This window comes from Pistacia vera, unplaced genomic scaffold, assembly GCF_008641045.1.
Source record: "Pistacia vera cultivar Batoury unplaced genomic scaffold, PisVer_v2 Contig192, whole genome shotgun sequence".
Classification (NCBI taxonomy): Eukaryota; Viridiplantae; Streptophyta; class Magnoliopsida; order Sapindales; family Anacardiaceae; genus Pistacia; species Pistacia vera.
This window is the reverse complement of record NW_022195993.1, coordinates 671,572-692,965: the sequence shown is the minus strand read 5'-3', so window position 1 is coordinate 692,965 and position 21,394 is coordinate 671,572. Positions and strand designations below refer to the sequence as shown.

The window sequence follows — 21,394 nt, the reverse complement described above, 5'->3', positions numbered from 1 at the left end:
TTGTGTATGGCGGTGTCGACTCTGTAATTTTTTGTCGGGGCGATAGAAGTTTTTTTGCCGCAGCGACGAGTCGACTAAAATGTGTATTGAGGTTTCTAGATATTTCTCCATAGGGGTAAAATGACCATTCTACCCCTAATCAGCAGGAAAAGTGGGGAGTGAAATGTAAGAAAATTTCATGGAGAATAAGTGAGTGTGGGGGTGTGAGTGTAATGAATTAAAGGATATAGATGGAATTTCCAAGGAAGAGCAAGGGCAAATTGGGAAAGGATGGTTATAATATGAGCTAAAAAGGGTTAAGTGAAATAAACCCTTCATTTCATCCATTTTCCACCGCTATTCTCATTCTCTACTTCCTTTCAATTTTCCTTTCAATTTTCCCAAGATTTCTAAGAAGTTTAAGAGAGCTTTTGGGTAATTTTAGTAGAGATTTCATCTAAAGCATCCTAAGGTAAGAATTTTCTTGCTTTAGATGTGAGTTTGCTTATGGTTATATTGAAGTCTTATATTGTTGTTATTGTTCTTGTTGTTGTTTTAAGTTGTAGAGAGAAGACAAGACAACAAGGGGAAGGAAAAGTGCTAGAGAAGTCACTTTTTCACAAGGTAAGTAAATCCAACCAAGTTGAGTTTTGAATAAGCTTTTGAGTAGAGATTTAGAGATTGAGTAGAGATTTATGTATGTATAAGTATGTTATGTTATTGAGAATTGAGTTGAGATGAGTAGCTATTTGGTGGTTGTTGGATACACTTCATGTATGAGAAGTGTTTTAATGTGTATTGAGAAATGGAAATTGAGATGAAGTTTGAGAAATGTTGTGTAAACCTTTTTGGAAGTGTTTTTCTTGACAGGGATTATGATTATATGAGGGATTTTTCTCCCATTTTGGATGGCTAGAGAATGAAGTAGAGTAGTAATTATAGTAGAGTGTTTATAAGCACATGAGTTGCTTGTGAAATGCCTAAGTGAAAACATGTTACCAAACTGCCTTGTCATAGCCGTGACTTTCTGAGTGATTTTTGGGCATCTTACAGATTGAACTGGGTTTAGACCGAAACATAATAGTTATAGCCCTATCTCTAAGCTTTAAAACGAGATAAAAATCGTAGCAATCCGATGTGTATAACTTAAGTTATGCCTTCTTGAGTGTGACCTGCGTAGAATGATTGTCTTTGATGCAACATTGCATTTGTGCTTTTCATGAGGGTATTAATGAGCATGAATCATCCATATGCATTAATTATGCATTAGAGAAAGAGTAGAGAACTTTGAGTATGAGCTTTATTAAGAGAAAAGAGAGAAAAAAAGAGTAAAGTAGGTTATGCGATGGGGAACCCGTGAGTAATGGGTAGAGTATTCCCGCATGTACGCCGCATTGAGAGAGCGGCATGAGTATGAGAGAGAGAAGTCGTGTAGCCCGTGAGAGTGCATGCGGATGAGGGCTATACCCGAGAGTACCCGAGAGAGAGATTGTATACTCACATGGCCAAGGGTTCCAAATCCATGCATAACCGAGGCACGGCCGGGACTTACAAAAGAGAGTTAGTAGAAAGAGTTAAGAGAAAGAGAAAATAGAGAGAAGTATAAAAGAGAGAGTAAATGAGAATTGTAAGGAAAGAATTAGATAGAGTTACGGGGATAGATGAGTAGAAGATTTACTTACTGAGCATTAGTTATGCTCACCCCGTTGTTTCCTATGTTTTTGTAGGATCTAGGTGAGGATACAATCGGATGGGCGTCGGCAAGCGAAGGGAAATGGCTACACTGTCCACCTTGTTTTTGATGCTTTTGTACATGATACAACTTTTTGTATAAACAATGTATATGTTTAATAAAAGAAAATTTTGGGCCCAACTTTTTATGCTATATTACTTATATTTTACTGTGCATATTTTAAAAGAATATGAGTAGAATGGAGTTGTTACAGTCGACAAGTGCCTTGATGACTGGGCACCTTGGGAGACATGTGGCGACAACATAACTTGCACGAATTTACCACCCAACAACGAGAACTGAAAATAGAAAAAGAAGATAAGAAAGCAACAGGAGAAGCTTTCTCTATGACAGCAACGAAAGGAGAAAATTGAAGCGCCGACTGGGGATAGGAGTAATCTCGCCATGTCAGGGACCCAGCCCGACCCGACCCGGATAAGGCGGAGTTTCCCCAAATTGTTCAGGGTTCGGGTCGGGCATGGGCTGAAAATTAGCCCATGAATTCAGCGACTAGCCAAGGACAGGATTGGTCTCGCCCCAGCCCTACCTGACCCTGAATTGTCCTCGCCTCGACTTCCCCGACCCAGCCCGTCTATTATTATTATTATGTATAAATGTTTGTAGCCAGGTTTAATTTTAACCATTTAATCCTATATTAATTTGAATAGTTGAAAATCGGTCAATGAAGTCATAAATTATATAAAAACAAATTATAATTATGTAAGTATTTTATAAAACCATATATAAATGGGTAATAAATAATAATAGATTAAATATAATAACTCATTATAAATATTTGTAATACATAATAAATATGTTATATATGTATAATGTATACGTATTATGTTCAATATGTATATTATAAATTTAATTTCTTTTTGGATGATATATATTATAATTTGGAGAAAATGATAAGGTAGGCTCAATGATGCAAAACCCCCAAACAGGGATTTCAAAGATTCCCCATTTGGGGATTGTAACGCCTAACATGGAGGTACATGATTTAAATTATGTTTTATAGCCCTTAGTTAATTTTTATTGAAGTTATTTTAAGAGAATATGAAGAAAATGCCTTAAACTTGTATTAAGGGTAAAATTATCTTTTCACTCAAAATTAGTTGAAAAAGTGGGGAGTGAAAAGAGGTAGAATTTCATAAAGAATGCAATAAAAATGAAGGCATTATGGTAATTGACTATGGGACCAGGATAGAATTTCCAAAAAAAATGTAAGGGAAAAATGGGAAAGTGAGTTTATAAAATAAGATGATAAGGGTTTGTAACCCTTATTTCCTTCATTCCACCGCCACACTACTCCCCCATTTTCTCTCAAATTTTCATTCAATCCTCCAAGGATTTTGAGGGCTTTTGAGTGATTTTTAATAGGGTTTTGATTCAAGACTTCAAAAGGTAAGAATTCATGCTCTTTATCTATGATTTATTTGTGTAAAAGTTGAGTTCTTATGAAGTTTATGCTTAGGGTTAGAAGAAGTTTTGAATCCAACAAGAGTAGAGAGCTTAGTAGAGAAGACTCAAGCATAAGGTAAGTAAATTCCACTCAAAATCCAACTCAAGTTAAAGTTTAAGATTTCAAGTGAGTAGAGATTTCTTTTAAGTATGCATATGTTATGGTTATTGAGAAATTGAGATAAGATTGATGATAAATTATGCTTGTTGTTAGATATATTTGAATATGAGAAGTGTATGTGATGGTTTGATGATGGGTTGAATTGGAAGAATTGGAGGAAATTTTGGGAGTGTGTTTGCCATGTAGGTATGGTGATGCTACAAGAGAGATTTTCTCTCATTTTTGGATGGTTGAGAAACAAATTGAATGATAATTAAATTAGGGTTTGTTTATGCACAAGTAATGTTTGATGAAATGCCTAATTGAGAACATATTACCATGGTTGCCCTGTCATAGCCATGACATTCTGAGTAATTTTTGGGCATCTTACAGATTGAACCAAGTTGAGTTTGAAACATAAAAGTTGTAGCCCTGTCTCTAAGCTTTAAAACGAGACTAAAATCGTAGCAATCCGATGTGTATAACCCAAGTTATCCCTTCTTGAGTGTGACCTGTGCAGAATGACTATCTTGATGCAACATTGCATTTGTGCATTTCATAAGTGCCTTAAGTAAGAAATTTTAAGCATGAACTATCCTTATACATTAATTGTGCATTGAGAAGCAGCTTGAGAAAAAGTAGAAAACTTTGTGAATGAACTACTCTAAGAGTAGAGAGAATGAGAAAAACACAAAGAGTGGGTTGGTGCTTTGTGAACTCCACCGGGCAGTCACAAAGAGTAGGTTGGTGCTTTGTGAACTCCACCCGACCGTGCCTCCGGTAAGATGAGACCGTGACATTCAATTGAGAAAGAATAAAGAGAGAATGAGTAGAGTTACGAAGAGCGGGTTGGTGCTTTGTGAACTCCACTAGGGTGTGCCTCTGGTAAGATGAGGCCGTGACTTACAATAGAAAATTAATAAAAGAGAGCTATGTGAAAGAGAAACAGAAAGAGAAAATAAATGAGACGAGAAATGTGTAAGGAAAGAATTAAGAAAAAGAGTTACGGGGACAGACGAGTAGAGGATTTACTTACTGAGCATTATTTTTGTGCTCACCCCGTTGTTTTTCTTTGTGTTTACAAGATCTAGGTGAGGACGTGGTCGGATTGGCGTCGGCAAGCGAGGAGCAATAGCTACACTGTCCATTGTTTTTGATTACTTTTTGTAAAATGATATCTTATTTGGTAATAAGAATGTTTATATGTACTAAAAAAAAAATTTGGGCCCATCTACTTTTGTTGATATAAATGTATTTTACTTTATGTATTTCTATGAGTATCCTAGTATAAAGGAGTTATTACAGGGATCGAGCCTAATTCGGGGATTCCTTGAATTCCTGGTTCGGGCTTTAGGCCGGGACTGGGGAATCCCCTTGGGCTTTCGGGCCAGGGCCGAAGACAGGGGTCCCCAGCCCCAACCTAACTCGTGCCCATCCCTATGCCGACATCAACATTAACATTTATCCAAATAATATATGTATACGTAGAGGGTCTGAGACCCATTGATGTATATATGTAAAGACATTAACATTTATCTACAATAATTAATAATGCATATATGTATACATTGAGGGTTTGAGACCCATTGATGTCTCTCAAAGATTTTATATTAACAAGTACTAGATTATTTGAGACTGGGATGAGATGTGTAGTGGCGGACCATACCCACCTAAGCCTTGGAATTTTATTTTAGTTTATTTTATTTTTTTTGGGAAACTAATTTGTAATCCTAAGCTTAAAATAATTAGACTTGGGCTAGATTCAAAGTTCTAGTCCTACAAGATTTGGGATATATAACTAATGTCAGGGAAGTAATGTAACTAGGTTTAAGAATTTATAAAGATCACTTTGATACCAAATTGTGTATTATCATGTGCTCTTAAAAACCAATAAACATATTCTTATTTAAATAAAATATATTCACAATTTTAATAGCAGAGATTTTTTTGTAGTATAACTGAAAATATACAACACTGTAAACCCAAGTTGACTACACAATTGAAGTACATATACACATAGGAAGTAACTTATTCTCTTCACAGAGATGGACTCTGTCATTACACAAGTAGAAATTTATTTTATCACAGAGTTGAACTCAGTGTCATTATCATTTGTGCATGCTGGTGACATAAACCTTATTTAGTATTATATTTTTATCATACCAGCTTCCCATCGCCATTTCTAGTTTAACTTTACTTGTGTTGCTTCGATTGCCTTAAGTGTATACTTCAAACTGTGACACTCCAATGGTGAATTTGGATCAGTAGTGTTGAGAGTTAACACAATTCCCAATTTTGAGTAATTATTACCATGTGGAAGTTCAGGAACAGGGTCGCGAATATGTTTAACATGCAAGAGATGAAGATTCTTGAGTTTGTTGAAGACAGTCGTGAAGCCTGAGTTCCCAACTTTGGGATTTGCAAATGCAAAGGTTGTGACCATTGCTGTGGTGTTTGACCCTGGGGGCTTATTGTATTCATTGGCAACTATATCAGCTGCGTTTAATGTGGCAAGTGCTGAGCCCAAACTGTGGCCTGATACTGTAATACTAATTTCTTCGTTTTTGTATTGATCCATCAGTTCCCTGACAACTTTCAGAACCTACAGATATACCAACAATCAAATTTAAATATCAACTATTAGATTATGTTCAAAATTCAGTAAGAAAAACAAGTTTGAATCCAAGTGTTTTAAAAGATTACTGATTATTTGAGTCTCAAAAATACCTTCTCTCTGGCTAACTTATGGGTGTAGATGGAAAGAAACCCCTTGTGCACACGAGCATTCCCCGAGCACGACCCTAAAATTGGCGAAGCTGAGGTTTGCTCTGTTAAACAATCCAAAGAAAATAATAAAAAGAGGAGGCTAGGGTTTCATTAATATTGCACAATTCAATTGAATACAAAAAAAAGTATGATTTAACCTAAATACAAAGATATATATATAGGCTAAACAAAGGAAATAATGAAAAGACAAATCTACCCTTAATAAACAATAAAACAAAATAACCCATATTTCTTAACATGCTCAACCTGCAAATTATTTATCCACTCTGCCAGCGTCAAAGTTCCTCTCCAGCAAACCATAATGTCTCTTCTTCCTAACTTTTCTTTTCCTTCATCTGTGGCCACAGCCACATAACCAATCCAAACATCTCCGACCTTTTTAGTGAAATCGACATCCTTTGCATTTGTCCATAAATAGGTCTTCACAGTGTACAATCCCAGGCCAACCTTAGAGAAGAACTCTTCTTCTTTATATTTGGGATGCCCATACGTTGGAGAAAATTTATCATTATCAATGGTGTCATAAATAGCTTGAACTCTTTTACCATAATGGATTATAGTTTCGCTGAGATCTTTGTTGAGAGGTTTCAAGAGACTCTCCCAATTCTTCTCGCCACTACACTCCTTCCAGTTAGGCATCAATGTTTTTTAGCATCTCTCTTGTGAGGACAGTCTCTTCTTACTGCATGCTATTTATAGAAAATGCTGCAACAAAAATGTCAACTTCATTTTATAGTCCTTAAGTGCGTAGTATTTCTATTTATTTATATTTTAATCCGTAGATAAGGAATCTTTGGATAATTGGATACCACATGTCGAAAGTGAAATATGCTTATTAAAAGGATACATTCTTAAAAGGATAATTTTCATTATGGTTAATTTTCTCAAATAAAAATCATATATCTGATTCTCTATATATACTTAAAAGGATAATTTTAAGTTTATCTGATAAAGATGTTTGAATTTGCTAATTAAAATGAAGGCTAGAATCCTTTGTCACTCTCCACTAAACTATTTGTAGATACCACATAGTAAAGTCTTATTGTCGAAAGTGAAATATGCTTATTAAAAGGATATATTCTTAAAATGATAATTTTCATTCTGGTTAATTTTCTCAAATAAAAATCATATATCTGATTCTCTATATATACTTAAAAGGATAATTTTAAGTTTATCTGATAAAGATGCTTGAATTTGCTAATTAAAATGAAGGCTAGAATCCTTTGTCACTCTCCACTAAACTATTTGTAGATTCCACATTGTAAAGTCTTATTGTCGACTTATGAACTTTGTGTGCATATTTGTTCTTAAGCACAATTGTGAATTCTGTTATTGGTTTGCACATTTTGTTATATCATGTGAATTTGCACACATTCTTTGTTCACTTTGATTGTGAATGAACAGATTATGTGGACACATGTCTCTGATGTGCAAACATTCTGTTTCCCAATACAGGTGGCACTTTTCTTTATTGATTTTAATGTTTTATTTTATGCATGATATTTGCATTGCCTTGTACAGGTGTCACTCTTTCAAAAGAGTGATCCAAGGCTCCTCATTGAAAAGTGGCTTGTACAGTGGATGAAAGTTTTAATTCCTTTACCAAGTGAATTAAACTTAAGCGGAAAGGATTGCTAAGTTGATTTTTAAGAGTTCATTGGACATAAACATAAAACAATCAAAATGAACCAAAGTAAAACAACGACAAATTTTTACATAGTTTGGCAAAATGCATACATCCATAGGACCAAGTCTAGATGAAGTCAATTCACTATGGTAAACATTTATAGTTCAATTACAAAGTCAAATTTAAGCATCAAGTGCAAGAACACTTCCTATTTTGCAACTCTTCAAACTTCACCCTTTGGTCGAACTTCGAACTACCACAATAAGCTCCACGTTCACAAGACCACCTGGTCAGCCTTGAGCTCCTCTCAAGGATCAACATCGAAGACACACTTCAGCTCGAAAAGCTTGAACTCTCATCAAGCATCACCAATGGAAACCCACATTCCAACCATGAACAAATAAACAAAGTTTATCAAAGGTATTTGTAAGTCTACCTAAGGCATATGAAACCTGATTCAAAACAAAAGAAACCTCAAGGAATTTTCAGAGTAATATCAGAGGAATAATCAAGCTTAAGAAGAATTGCATTGGAGAAGACGAATATATAGAAAACTTGGGCTCCAATACAAGGGGATAGGTGGCCAAAAAGATACTTTATGAAAAAGTTTATTCGAGAATAAACTTTCTAGCACATTGTATGTCAATTTGACAAGTGTTATGGACCATGCAAATATCTCATAAGAGAATAATGACAGCTCATTATAATTTAGAAATATAATACTTGTTAACCAAAAAATCTGCCATATGCATTATGATCACTCTAACTCAGAGGTGCTCTCCCGATAAAGCAGATAAACAACATAATAGAAGGTGGTCATTTNTTGGATAATTAGATACCACATGTCGAAAGTGAAATATGCTTATTAAAAGGATATATTCTTAAAAGGATAATTTTCATTCTGGTTAATTTTATCAAATAAAAATCATGTATCTGATTCTCTATATATACTTAAAAGAATAATTTTAAGTTTATCCGATAAAGATGCTTGAATTTGCTAATTAAAATGAAGGCTAGAATCCTTTGTCACTCTCCACTAAACTATTTGTAGATACCACATTGTAAAGTCTTATTGTCGACTTGTGAACTTTGTGTGTGTATTTGTTCTCAAGCACAATTTCTCTTATAGATGAAGTTACCCACATGTGGGTTGACACGCAGCCTAGAGGGCAACTGGCATCCTTAAAGATGATGTACTCCACATGAAATTAACATATGTTTTTTGGAGAGGCGGCTAGCTTTCTTCCTCTTGAAGCCTCACATGATCTTGAAGAAAAGACCTTCCATGGGGTCGCACGTGTCTTGATGATTGGGCACCTTGGGAAACATGTGGCAACAACATAGCTTGCATGAATTTACCATCCAACAATTAAGCGCCAAAATGTTGATACAGTTTTTCGCACCAACGAGAGATACGCAAGCCTTCTAGGAAATATATGCAAAGGGTCTAGAAAGCATTGAGAAATAGCAAGTATGATGTTGAACCTATGGGTTCAATGAGATTCATGTGTGAAGTAAATGAAATGCGAAATAGTAAATGCGTAAAAATAAATAGAGAAAACAAGAGCGGTTTTTAAAGCGGTTCGGATATACAGGGCAATTCTACGTCTACTGTTATTTTATTGATGTGTTTATAAGAAGTATTTGCTCTAAGGAGACTATTGTTGTAATGCCTTTGTAAAAAGTAAGTTCCTGATCCTTGGTGTGGGGTGAGAACTCCCAATTTATAGTATTTTGAGGGTGATCTTCGGTGTGAAGTAATTCACAACCATCTAGACACGTGATATCGTACTGTTTTTCTTATAGATGAAGTTACCCACATGCGAGTTGACACGAAGTCTAGAGGGCAACTTGCATCCTTAAAGATGAAGTACTCCACATGATCCTTAAAGATGGAGTACTCCACTGCAAATTGACATGTGTTTTTTGGAGAGGCGGCTAGCTTTCTTCCTTTTGAAGCCTCACATGATCCTGAAGAAAATACCTTCCATTGGGTTGACACACGCCTTGATTACTGGGCACCTTAGGAGACATGTGGCGACAACATAGCTTGCATGAATTTACCACCCAACAATGAGAACTGAAAATAGAAAAAGAAGATAAGAAAGCAACAGGAGAAGCTGATTAAAAAGGATATATTCTTAAAAGGATAATTAATCCGTAGATAAGGAATCTTTGGATAATTGGATACCACATGTCGAAAGTGAAATATGCTTATTAAAAGGATATATTCGTAAAAGGATAATTTTCATTCTGGTTAATTTTATCAAATAAAAATCATATATCTGATTCTGTATATATACTCAAAAGGATAATTTTAAGTTTATCTGATAAAGATGCTTGAATTTGCTAATTAAAATGAAGGCTAGAATCCTTTGTCACTCACCACTAAACTATTTGTAGATACCACATAGTAAAGTCTTATTGTCGACTTATGAACTTTGTGACAAAATTAATTTTATCAAAAGCTATTTCATCACAAGTAATATAGGTATTATGACAAAATAAAAAAACATCACATTAAGTATGACAAAGGGAATATATAGTGACTAAAAAAAATTATTTTCATAATATTTTATCACAATAAAGAAATCCATAAGAAATATATTGAAGAAAAACAACTTTATCATAATATTTCATCACAAATTTTTGGTGCCAAATTTTGGCACCTAGGTAAATTGTTTATTGTGACAAACATATTTTGTCTTAAAACATTTTAGTCACTATATTTAATTATACATGCTATAACTACAAATTATTTTGTCACAAAAGAATTTATTTATTGTTACAAAAATAAATTATCATAATATATGCTGAAATTGAGGTATTAATGACAAAATGTTTGAGTCAAAATTTAAGCGCTGAGATAAATTGTTTATCATGACAAGCCATATTTGTCATCAAAAACTTTAGTCACTATATTTAGTAATACATGCTATAATTACAAACTAATTTGTCACAAAAAGAATTATTTATCATTACAAAATATATATGTATATATATGTTAAAATCGAGGTATTAATGACAAAATATTTGAGTCAAATTAAATGTGATATATTGTGACAAAAATTTGCTAAAAAAACATAATTAATATACGTACAACTATTTGTCATTCCTCTCAAGATTTTAGCAATAACATATATATCATTTAAAAAAAAATCATTAATAATTTTAGCATATAGGTCACTAAAAAAAAAAACTCATTAACACATAGGATCGGGTACAAGGTCATGGGCTAAGAAATTTAGTTAGGATCGAGGGGTGATGAGGGGCGGGTCGGGTTTTGCTATATCTAGCTAGATCAAATAAATCCGTTTTAAAACAAATTACCTACAAATTAGCGATGAAAAAAAAAATCTGTTTATAAAATCGTAGCAACAAATTTCAATCCATTGCAAATATTATGTACCATTTTCGGCTTTCATGATAAAAGAATACAAATCAAATTCAAACTGAATACAAATATTTACATTTTCGGCTTTAATATTATAGACTTAATATTTGGATCACATGTTAAATATTAATGTCTGTATTACACATTCACGTCCAATATGAAATTACAAAAATAAATTAATTCATCCATAGTATATTCCGAAATTAAAGACAAGAGGGTTTCTTCAATCAATTGCAAAATATTCATTACAATCAAATTGAAATAAAATACAAATTATACAATCAAGTTTACCCCCACCAAATGATAAGGAAGTACCCATACAATCAAATGTACAATATTAAAACTCACCATCATCCTCGTCGTCATCATCATCTTCGTCATCTTTGTTCTCACCATCATCATCTTGTTCGTCATTAGTATCATCGCAATAGTCAAGAATAGTATCATCTCCTCCATCAATAGAATCTTCTCCATCACTAGAATATTTTTCATTTGAATCATCCTTATCTCTAGAAACTCCATTATTGGAACCATCATAAGATTTATCAGTTTTATTTGTCTTCCGAACTGATTTCTTGTAGATGCAAAAAATCTACCGTCATGAAAATAGGATCTGATCCTATAAGGTTGAGGCCACTGACAATCTGTTGGACCTACACACATGAAAGGTCAAGCGTGAAGCTTCTAGAAAACACCGGGGTGGTGTTTGCCGTAGGCACTCCGACGTCCAAGTCAGCAAGGCTGAAAGAGATTGTTTAATAAGAATTAAGGAGAAGAAGAATAACCAGGAGTCTTATCAGAGGCTAGGACTACGGCGGAGGCGGAGGCGGAGGCGTCGGGTTCTTGGGAGCAAGAACTTTAGGAGCAAATAGATAGTTTTGAGTAGTGTAGATTGACTATAGGAGATTGCCTGCCTAATGAGAGGGCAAACCTCTGTTTTTATAGTGAATCCAAGGGGTTGAAATCCTAGTAGGACATTAAGTCCTCTTTTTTGGGAGATAATCCCTATCAAGAAAAAATATGATTTTTTGACCTTATCCGATCAAGTTTAATAGTTTAAATAAGATTTGGAATCATAGTAGGATACTAAGTCCTATTTTGGGAGATAATCCCTATCATGAAAGAGATATGATTTCTTGACCTTATCAGATTAAGTTTAATAGTTTGAGTAAGATTTGAAATCTTAGTAGAAGAGGAAATATAATAGGATTCTGATTTCCTATTTATAGATTGTTGCAGGCTAATAGGCTGAAACTCAGTTTAGCTTAACTTATAGGATGGCCTAACTCATAGAGTGGGTAGGTCGCAAGGTGATTTTAAGCGTAGGCCCAATCGAGATTGGGTTAAGGCCTTGGGCCGTGACATGTTTATTTCGTTATTGGGCCTTGTCAAGCCCAAGATGATTTTTGGCCCTAACAGTTAGCCCCCCACTCTTTAAGTTAAAGAGTATTTAGCTTAGAGAGTAGATTTAATCGAATGAGTGCAAACTGAGTGGATTAGTGATAGCAGCTCTTTAGGTCAGATAGATCGTTGTGTGGATTGGGTCGATGACTTGTCGATTTGAGGTATAAGAACCCTTCAACCGGTCTGGCCAACTGAATCTGTAGTTTTATGGACCGGGCAGGGTTGATCGAAGGTGTAAATCCGTGGATCGAGCAAGGTCGATCCGAAGGTGAAAATCCGTGGATCGATAGGGCTGATCCGATGGTGTAAATCTGTGGATCGAGCAGGGTCGATCCGAAGGTGTAAATTCGTGAATCGGGCAAGACCGATCCAAAGGTGTAGATCCGTGGATTGAGCAGGGTCAATCCGAAGGTATAAATCTGTGGATTGAGTAGGATCGATCCGAAGATGTAAATCCATGGATCGGGTAGGGCCGATCCGAAGGTGTAAATCCATGGATCGGGCAGGGCCAATCCGAAGGTGTAGATCCGTGGATGGAGCAAGGTCAATCCGAAGGTGTAAATCCATGGATCAAGCAGGGTCGATCCGAAGTAAATCCATGGATCGGGCAAGGCCGATCCGAAGGTGTAGATCCGTGGATTAAGCAAGGTCAATCCGAATGTGTAAATTCGTGGGTCAAGCAGGGTCGATCCGAAGATGTAAATCCCTAGATCGAGTAGGGTCGATCCGAAGGTGTAAATCCCTAGATTGGGTAAGGCCGATCTGAAGATATAAATCCGTGGATTGAGCAGGGTCGATCCGAAGGTGTAAATCCGTGGATCAGGCAGGGTCGATCCGAAGGTGTAGATCCGTGGATTGAGCAGGTTCAATCCAAAGATGTAAATCCGTGGATCGAGTAAGGTCGATTCGAAGGTGTAAATTCGTGGATCGGGCAAGGCCGATCCGAAGGTGTAGATCTGTGGATAGAGCAAGGTCAATCCGAAGGTGTAAATCCATAGATCGAGCAGGGTCGATCCAAATGTGTAAATTTGTGGATCGGGCAGGGCTGATCTGAAGATGTAGATTCGTGGATTGAGCAGGGTCAATTCGAAGGTGTAAATCCATGGATCGAGCAGGGTCAATCTGAAGGTGTAAATCCATGGATCGAGTAGGGTCAATCTGAAGGTGTAAATCTGTAGATGGAGTAGGGTCGATCCGAAGGTGTAAATCCATGGATCGGGTAGGGCCGATCTGAAGGTGTAGTTCCGTGGATTGAGTAGGGTCAATCCAAATGTGTAAATCCATGGATCGAGCAGGGTCGATCCGAAGGTGTAAATCCGTGGATCGGGTAGGGCCGATCCGAAGGTGTAAATCTGTAAATCCGTGGATTGAGCAGGGTCAATCGGAAGGTGTAAATCCATGGATCGAGTAGGGTCGATCCGAAGGTATAAATCCATGGATCGGGTAGGACCGATCCAAAGGTGTATATTCGTGGATTGAGCAAGACCGATCCAAAGGTGTAAATCCATGGATCGAGCAGAGCCGATCCGAAGGTGTAAATCCATGGATCGAGCAGGGTCGATCCGAAGGTGTAAATCCATAGATCGAGCAGGGTCGATCCGATGGTGTAAATCCATGGAAAGGGTAGGACCGATCCGAAGGTGTAGATCCGTAGATTGAGCAGGGTCTATCCGAAAGTGTATGCCAAGTGAAGCTTGTATGGAGCTTGCAGTCGAGTCGGCGTGATCGACTTGTAGTTGAAACCTTTTTTGGGCTATGTGGCCCAGTCGGCGTGACCGAGTTTGTAGTTGAAAACATTCGATTGAAGCTGGAGCAGTGGCATGCATGGCATGCATGTTTTAAGCAAATAGTCGAATTGAGAGTTAATATGCATGGTGTGCATGTGTTATGGACTGAATAAAGAGTGAGCTAAATGGAAAAATGGGCTGCATGTATTTAAGTAATGGGCCGAATAGAGAAAAATTTAACCAAATAGAGTGGTAGTTAAAAGGAGAATATGACACATACATTTCCCCTTCAAGTGCTGCCACCCATGCTTGTTGGACTGAGTGGAGAGAGGGGTGTTACTTTCTATGCCAAAGCTGAACCAATTGAAGTTGAGTGGGCACGTGATTCAATTTTGGGCTGATCCGAATGGGCACGTTGATATTGTATGTGCAAACCCAAATATCATTGAATGGACTACTCATGTTGTTTAGTGGTGTTGAGTTGTAGTGGGGAGTGGAAAGTTTGCAAATAACGAGGAGCATGAGGGCTTTTGTGACAGGTGTGCTGGAGATTGTGATGTGAAGGTGGTTTGAGTTGATATGTATTGGTTGGGAAGGGGCGATGATTCGAGTTTGGAGTCTTGGAATACGGTGGGGTAAGGAGATTAGGCAAGAGTTGGGTTTGGGGGGGGGGGCGTCACTTAAGCAGGTTTTGCTTAGGGAGTTTCTCTTCGTGTTTAGTAGATGACTTTAAGTGTTTTGAGAGGATTACTGCAGTGTTTTTAGGATTTTACTATGTGATTGGAGAATCTCTTAGGGCAATTTTAGGAGAATAGATGGATAGGTTTTGGGTTTCAAAGTGGTGTCAAATCTTCGTGAAGTTGAATTGGGATTGGATCAAGGCTGGTCGAGTTTGAGTTACCTTCCAATGGAGCGGAGGTCCTGGAGATGCTGGCGTATTGTGGCATCTTCTTGAATGAACAAATTAAATAGTTTTGTGGCGGGTAATGCATTGCAAAGCTCTGATGACGCTGGTGGACCACCTGGTGGTTTGATGATTGAAGTGAAAAGGTGCGTGCAGAGAGGTTAGAGACAGAAGCTATTGCCTTATCTAAACAGAGGATTAGAGAAGAGAGATTGTTAAAGCAAAGTCAATAAATCAAGTGGTTTAGGAACACCACTTTAAACTCTGACACATTATTATTCTATTATTAATTTAGAACAATAATATGAAGCTATTATTAATTTAGAACAATAATATGAGCTTCAAGGTCTTATACTACCCGTTGAATGGATATAATATAAAATAAATTACGATATGCCGAATAAATATAATATGGCATGTGAATAGATAAAACAAACGAAGAAAAATAAAGAAAAAAAAAATTCTTATCATGATGAGATTTTTTGATTAACATTGTTAGTCAAAAGGAGTTTTGTATCGCCTCCCATGTTGTAAGTCATCGTTGGCAAATGATTGTCAGGACCCCACAGTGGGCGCCAGACTGTAAATGTAAAAAATCTACCGTCATGAAAATATGGTCTGATCCCGTAAGGTTGAGACCACTGACAATCTGTTGGACCTACACACATGAAAGGTCAAGCGTGAAGCTTCTGGAAAACACCGGGGTGATATTTGTCGTAGGCACTCCGACACTCAAGTCAGCAAGGCTGAAAGAGATTATTTAATAAGAATTAAGGAGAAGAAGAATTACCAAGAGTCTTGTCGGAGGCTAGGACTACGGCGGAGGCGTCGGGTTCTTGGGAGCAAGAACTTTAGGAGTAAATAGATGGTTTTGAGTAGTGTAGATTAACTATGGGAGATTGCATGCCTAATGAGAGGGCAAACCTCTGTTTTTATAGTGAATCCAAGGGGTTGAAATCCCAGTAGGACATTGAGTCCTCTTTTTTGGGAGATAATCCCTATCAAGAAAAAATATGATTTCTTGACATTATCCGATCAAGTTTAATAGTTTAAATAAGATTTGGAATCATAGTAGGACACTAAGTCTTATTTTGGGAGATAATCCCTATCAAGAAAGAGATATAATTTCTTGACTTTATCAGATTAAGTTTAATATTTTAAATAAGATTTGAAATCTTAGTAGGATACTAAGTCCTATTTTGGGAGATAATCCCTATCATGAAAGAGATATGATTTCTTGACCTTATCAGATCAAGTTTAATAGTTTGAGTAAGATTTGAAATCTTAGTAGAAAAGGAAATAGAATAGGATTCTGATTTCCTATTTATAGACTGTTGCAGGCTAATAGGCTGAAACCTAGTTTAGCTTAACTTATAAGTTAATTTGGGGCAGAAATGTGGAAAATGAGAATTCTATTATTCCAACATGCAGAGGTCTGTTACATTGTTTGTTTATATACAAAAATAACACCAGCCGTCTAACTAATTTCTTTCTCTAACTGTCAACTAATTTCTTCTAACTCTTAACAAACTTACAGCTCAGCATAACTATTTCTAACTAACTAGTTTCTTCTCATATACATAACAACTTGATCTTTAACACCCCCCTCAAGTTGGCATCTTATGATATTTTTCAAGCATAACTTGGACAAAATTTTTTCATGTTGAAGCCTTCCCAGCCCTTTTGTCATTACTTCTGCCACTTGTTCTCCAGTTGGAGTATATTCTTGCAATGATCAAACCTCCTTGAATTTTCTCTCTATAAATGACAATCTATCTCTAGGTGTTTTGTTCTCCCATGATACATGGGATTTGCCGCAATCTGCAATGCTGACTATTATCACAGTAAGCAGTGCCGGTATTTTGGCTTCATTCATCAAGCTCTTTAAGCAAGCCTGTTACCAAACTATCTCTGCACAGCTACAGCCATGCTTCTATATTCTGCTTCTGTAATGATCTTGCCACAGTATTTTGTTTCTTTGATTTCCAGGACAGAAGAGAATCTCCCATCGTTGATGCAGTATCCTGATACTGATTTTCTCACTCACTGCGCAAGCTGCCCAATCTGAATCACAAAAGGAAATTAACTCTTTTGTACTCTTTGAGGACATGAACAACCCAAGTGCTGGTTCCTTTTTCACATATCTTATAACCCTTAATGCTGCTTCCATATGTGATTTTTTAGAGTCTGCATGTGCTGACTTAAAGTCTGGACAGCGAATGAATGTCTGGCCTGGTCATGGTTTATAGAACAGCCTTCCCACCATTCTCCTGAATATAGTAGGATCTGACAGCACTCATCCTTTTCCAACCGGTGGGAACTTTTGATCATACTCATAGGAAGTCAGTTTTAGAGTTTGTTCAGAGGAGTATCAGCAGTTTTGCAGCAGACAATCCAGCCTCCGAAATGAGTTTTCAGTGCATATTTTTCTCTGGTTTAAACAATTCCTTCAGAGGACCTAGCAACTTCAATTCAAGAAAGAATTTAGGTGACCATGGCTTTGATTTTGAAATTATCCTGCATATGAACTTCAATTGATCCATCATCCCGGTGCACTCCCTGTTATCAAGATGTCATCTACATAGACAAGCAGGATGACTATATTGCTTCCTTCTCGTTTGGTGAATAAAAGTAATCATATTTACTTTGTAAGTAACCATTTCAATCAAGGCTTCAGTGAGCTTGTGATTCCATTGTCTACTTGCTTGCTTCAATCCATACAAGGATTTGAGCAGTCTGCAAACTGTGTTTCTCCCCCCTGAGTGCCAATCCTTGAGGTAAAGACAGTAACTTCTTCATGAAGATCTCCTTGCAGAAGGCTTAAACACATCAAGTTGAAAGAGTGGCCAAGCATACTGAGCTAACGCAAGGACTGATCTGACAGTGACCATCTTTGCTACCGGGGAGAATGTTTTCGTGTAGTCGATACCAGCTTGTTGATTATAGCCCTTGGCCACAAGCCGAGCTTTGTATCTCTCTCCAAACTACCATCAGAATTATACTTGACTTTGTAAACCCACTTGCAGCCAATCGGCTGCTTTCCTGCAGGGAGTGGGAGTAAGTTGCCAGGTTTGATTGGCTTCTAATGCGTGATTTCAGTCTGCATGGCATCAATCCAATTAGATCCTGAGAAGCTTCACAAATGAACAGGTTCCTTGATCCGAGAGAATGAAGAAAGGAACACCTGTGAGATAAGAAAGATGATCATAGAAAGAACATCTGAATGGAGTATGAGCTGAAGGTGTAATGTAATCTGCAACCAAATTGGAGGTCTATGTGATCTGGCGATCGTCTGATGTTTACAGGATGGCAGAAGGAGTGCTGGAGCTGAATATGTTGGAGATGTGGGATTAATTGAGGAGTAGCAGGGACAAGATCATTATATAGATCAGAATGGCAGTATTGATAGGAGCAGGATAAGAATCATCAGAAAATATGGTGTTGAAAGGATCTTTTGAAAATATGGAGTATAATTTTCTGGTATTGAAATGGAAATATCTTCAATAAATTGGACATCTCGGTTGGACAAAGAAACTGAAATCTTGTAATTTCACAGCTTGTATCCCTTTTGGGTGGAAGAGTATCCCATAAAGACTGATGGGATGGCCTTGAAACCAATTTATCTCTTGAGCTTAGATTGGATGCGTATGCCAAGCAGCCAACACTTTGAAGTGATCAATTGAGAGGGAACCAAAAAGAACTTGATGAGGAGCTATGCTAAGCACATCAGTTGGAAGTCTATTGATGATATAGCAGGCTGTGAGTATACATTCTCCCCAATATTTGTTGGAATAGATGCCTGAAATCTCAAGGCTCTAGCAACACTAAGTAAGTGCCTATGCTTCCTCTCTACTACACCATTCTGCGGGGTATAAACGCAAGTTTTCTGGTGGATATCCCAAGGGAAGTAAAAGAGCTGAACAATGAGAGTTGAGAAACTCTAAGCCATTATCTGTTTGAACAGTTTTGACAGAGGCTGAAAATTGAGTCTTTGATAAGTGAAAGAAACTCTTAATATGAAGTATGACTTCATGCTTATTTGCCATGAGAAAACCCAGGTAACCCGAGAATGATCCATCAACCACTGTGAGAAGTATTTGTAATGATTATGTGTAGGAGTATGATATCGTCCCCATACATCCATATGCAATAATGAACATGTAGGAGCCCTTGTATTGCTAATGGAAAAGGTTTTCTCACATGTTGTTGGCAAGAGGACAATATCACAATGGTACTCATTATTACAGAATTAAAACTTCTTATTCCAGAAAAATATTTCATTTTCGTATATGGTATATGACCAAGTCGTTTTGCCAAAGCTGGTTTACAGAAGCTAAACAGGAAACATGTAGTGTTTATTCAAAGTATTCAAAGAGAAAATTGGCCTTGTATGCATGAAGAGGCATGAAAAGTAAGACCCTCTGATTCTTTACCAATCCCCAGGATTTTCCCATTGGAGAGGCCCTGAAATATGCAGAAGTCAGATAAAAACTGACAAAGCAAGATAAGTCTTTGGTGAGCTTTGAGATAGAAATCAAATTATATTGAAATCTGGCACAAATAACACATTATTCAATTTCTGATCTGGACCAATATTACAAGATCCAGTATGTGTTACGGTTGAATGATTTCCATTGGGAAGTCTGACTGTGGAAGGAGAATCTGTCCCCATCAACTTGTTCAAAGTGTTTAGAGAAGCTGTCATATGGTGACTGGCTCCTGTGTCTATATCCATAACTCCATGTTTAGAGGAAAAGTAAGAGTGAATACCTGCCATATTAACGTGTGCATCATTTGAGCTAATGCAGGTTCCTTTTGGAGCAATTTTAATATCTCTGCATACTGTTCTTTGGAAAATATGGAGGTGCTGCTGCTTGGTTATTATTTTGACTGTGATCAGGTATTCATTAGTGGCAACATTGTTTGCTGATGATGGAGCATGAGTCTTTTCATCTGGTGAACTTAAAATCGGCAGGATATCCAATGATCCTAACCAATTATCCTTTTTGTGTCCTTTCATATGGCAGTGTTCACAGGTTATATTCCAGTTCTTCTTGGGTTTGACTGATTGTTGGTTGGATGAAGAATAGAAACTGTAGGTTCAGAAAGAGGATTCTACAGCAACAACATGTATAAACTTCTCTGGCTTTCCTCAGTGACAAGCATAGAGTAAGCTTGGTTGATAGATGGTAAGGTTGCATCATGAGGATTTGGCTTCTAGCATGCAATAGTCTCATTTAATCCCATCAGGATGTAGCAACTTTTGATTCTGCATGTGATCTACGTAAACTTTTGACATGGAACATTCACAGGAAGGAAGCTGGACAATAGACAGTACTCATCCCATAGCATTCTTAGTTTAGAGTATAAGTGGAGATGGACGAAGTTCCCTGCATTAAGGTGACTTTTCTCTATGAATTGAAAAACTCTAGATCCATTCACTTTATCAAACCTTTCTTTCAATCTTTTCCATACTAGATGTGCACTAGATGCTAAACGATGCCACTTAAGAGTTCTTTAGTAACGGAATTCATGATCCAGAGAGAACTAAGCATGACATTTTATCCCATTGATTGTGCAAGCTAACTGGAAAGCTTTTCTTTGTATAAGTTCCATCAATAATCCAATCTTATTTTTAGCTACCAATGCAATTCTCATAGATCTACTCCATAATGATGTATTATCAATGCCACTTAATTGAAAAAAACGGAACGGCACCTGGAGTATCAAAGGATGAAGGTAAAGCTGATGACTAAAATCGATTGTTAGCTCGATTGATCTTTCCATTATTTGCGAAGATTGCGTCTCTCCATCTGCACTGACATTTGCCATTTTGGAAGAATGAAGATGATAGCTTCTTGATCAGAAGAATGAGATCAGATAATAGACAAATCCTGAGGACAATGATGAAACAGAAGAAACTGATGAATCAGTTAACGAAGCTGATGAACAGATGGAACTGATGAATCAGTGAAGCCGTGAATTCCGATGAACGAGTGAGTTGAGTGAAGTTTCTGTAATTTTAGAATTCTCAAACCGGAATTATGGCTCTGATACCATGTTAATTGGGGGCAAGAAATGTGAAAATGAGAATTCTATTATTCCAACATGCAGAGTTCTGTTACATTGTTTTGTTTATATACAAGAAAATACACACGCCGTCTAACTAATTTCTTCTAACTCTTAACAAACTTACAGCTCAGCATAACTAATTTCTAACTAACTAAGTTTTCTTCTATATACATAACAACTGATCTTTACAGCTACTGATCTCCC

General features: G+C 36.9%; 2 protein-coding genes across 2 annotated transcripts; both read right to left on the bottom strand.

The window, feature by feature from the left end:
• Window positions 1–5,177: 5,177 nt before the first annotated feature.
• Window positions 5,178–6,761, bottom strand: LOC116127520 (phospholipase A1-II 6-like). The gene is made up of 3 exons (XM_031413177.1): window positions 6,273–6,761; window positions 6,003–6,101; window positions 5,178–5,877 (listed from the first exon to the last, which is right to left on the bottom strand). The coding sequence occupies exons 1-3, from the start codon at window positions 6,699–6,701 to the stop codon at window positions 5,458–5,460; spliced, it is 948 nt and encodes a 315-aa protein (XP_031269037.1). The 5' UTR covers window positions 6,702–6,761; the 3' UTR covers window positions 5,178–5,457.
• A 4,659-nt stretch (window positions 6,762–11,420) lies between these two features.
• On the bottom strand, window positions 11,421–19,895 carry LOC116127519 (pheromone-processing carboxypeptidase KEX1-like). Its single transcript, XM_031413176.1, has 3 exons — window positions 19,737–19,895; window positions 19,552–19,582; window positions 11,421–11,650 (listed from the first exon to the last, which is right to left on the bottom strand). The coding sequence occupies exons 1-3, from the start codon at window positions 19,893–19,895 to the stop codon at window positions 11,421–11,423; spliced, it is 420 nt and encodes a 139-aa protein (XP_031269036.1).
• Window positions 19,896–21,394: the final 1,499 nt, after the last annotated feature.

Excerpts from the sequence above, each read along its gene's own strand:
- LOC116127520 (XM_031413177.1), bottom strand. The coding sequence starts at position 6,701 with ATGCCTAACTGGAAGGAGTGTAGTGGCGAGAAGAATTGGGAGAGTCTC. Across the intron at positions 6,102-6,272 it reads AATATGGGTTATTTTGTTTT|CAAACCTCAGCTTCGCCAAT; the intron begins ATTGTTTATTAA and ends TGTTTAACAGAG. Across the intron at positions 5,878-6,002 it reads ATAAGTTAGCCAGAGAGAAG|GTTCTGAAAGTTGTCAGGGA; the intron begins GTATTTTTGAGA and ends GTATATCTGTAG.
- LOC116127519 (XM_031413176.1), bottom strand. The coding sequence starts at position 19,895 with ATGGCAGGTATTCACTCTTACTTTTCCTCTAAACATGGAGTTATGGAT. Across the intron at positions 19,583-19,736 it reads CCAATGGAAATCATTCAACC|GGCCTCTCCAATGGGAAAAT; the intron begins GTAACACATACT and ends TGCATATTTCAG. Across the intron at positions 11,651-19,551 it reads TGGGAAAATCCTGGGGATTG|TTCGGAAGACAAATAAAACT; the intron begins GTAAAGAATCAG and ends ACAAGAAATCAG.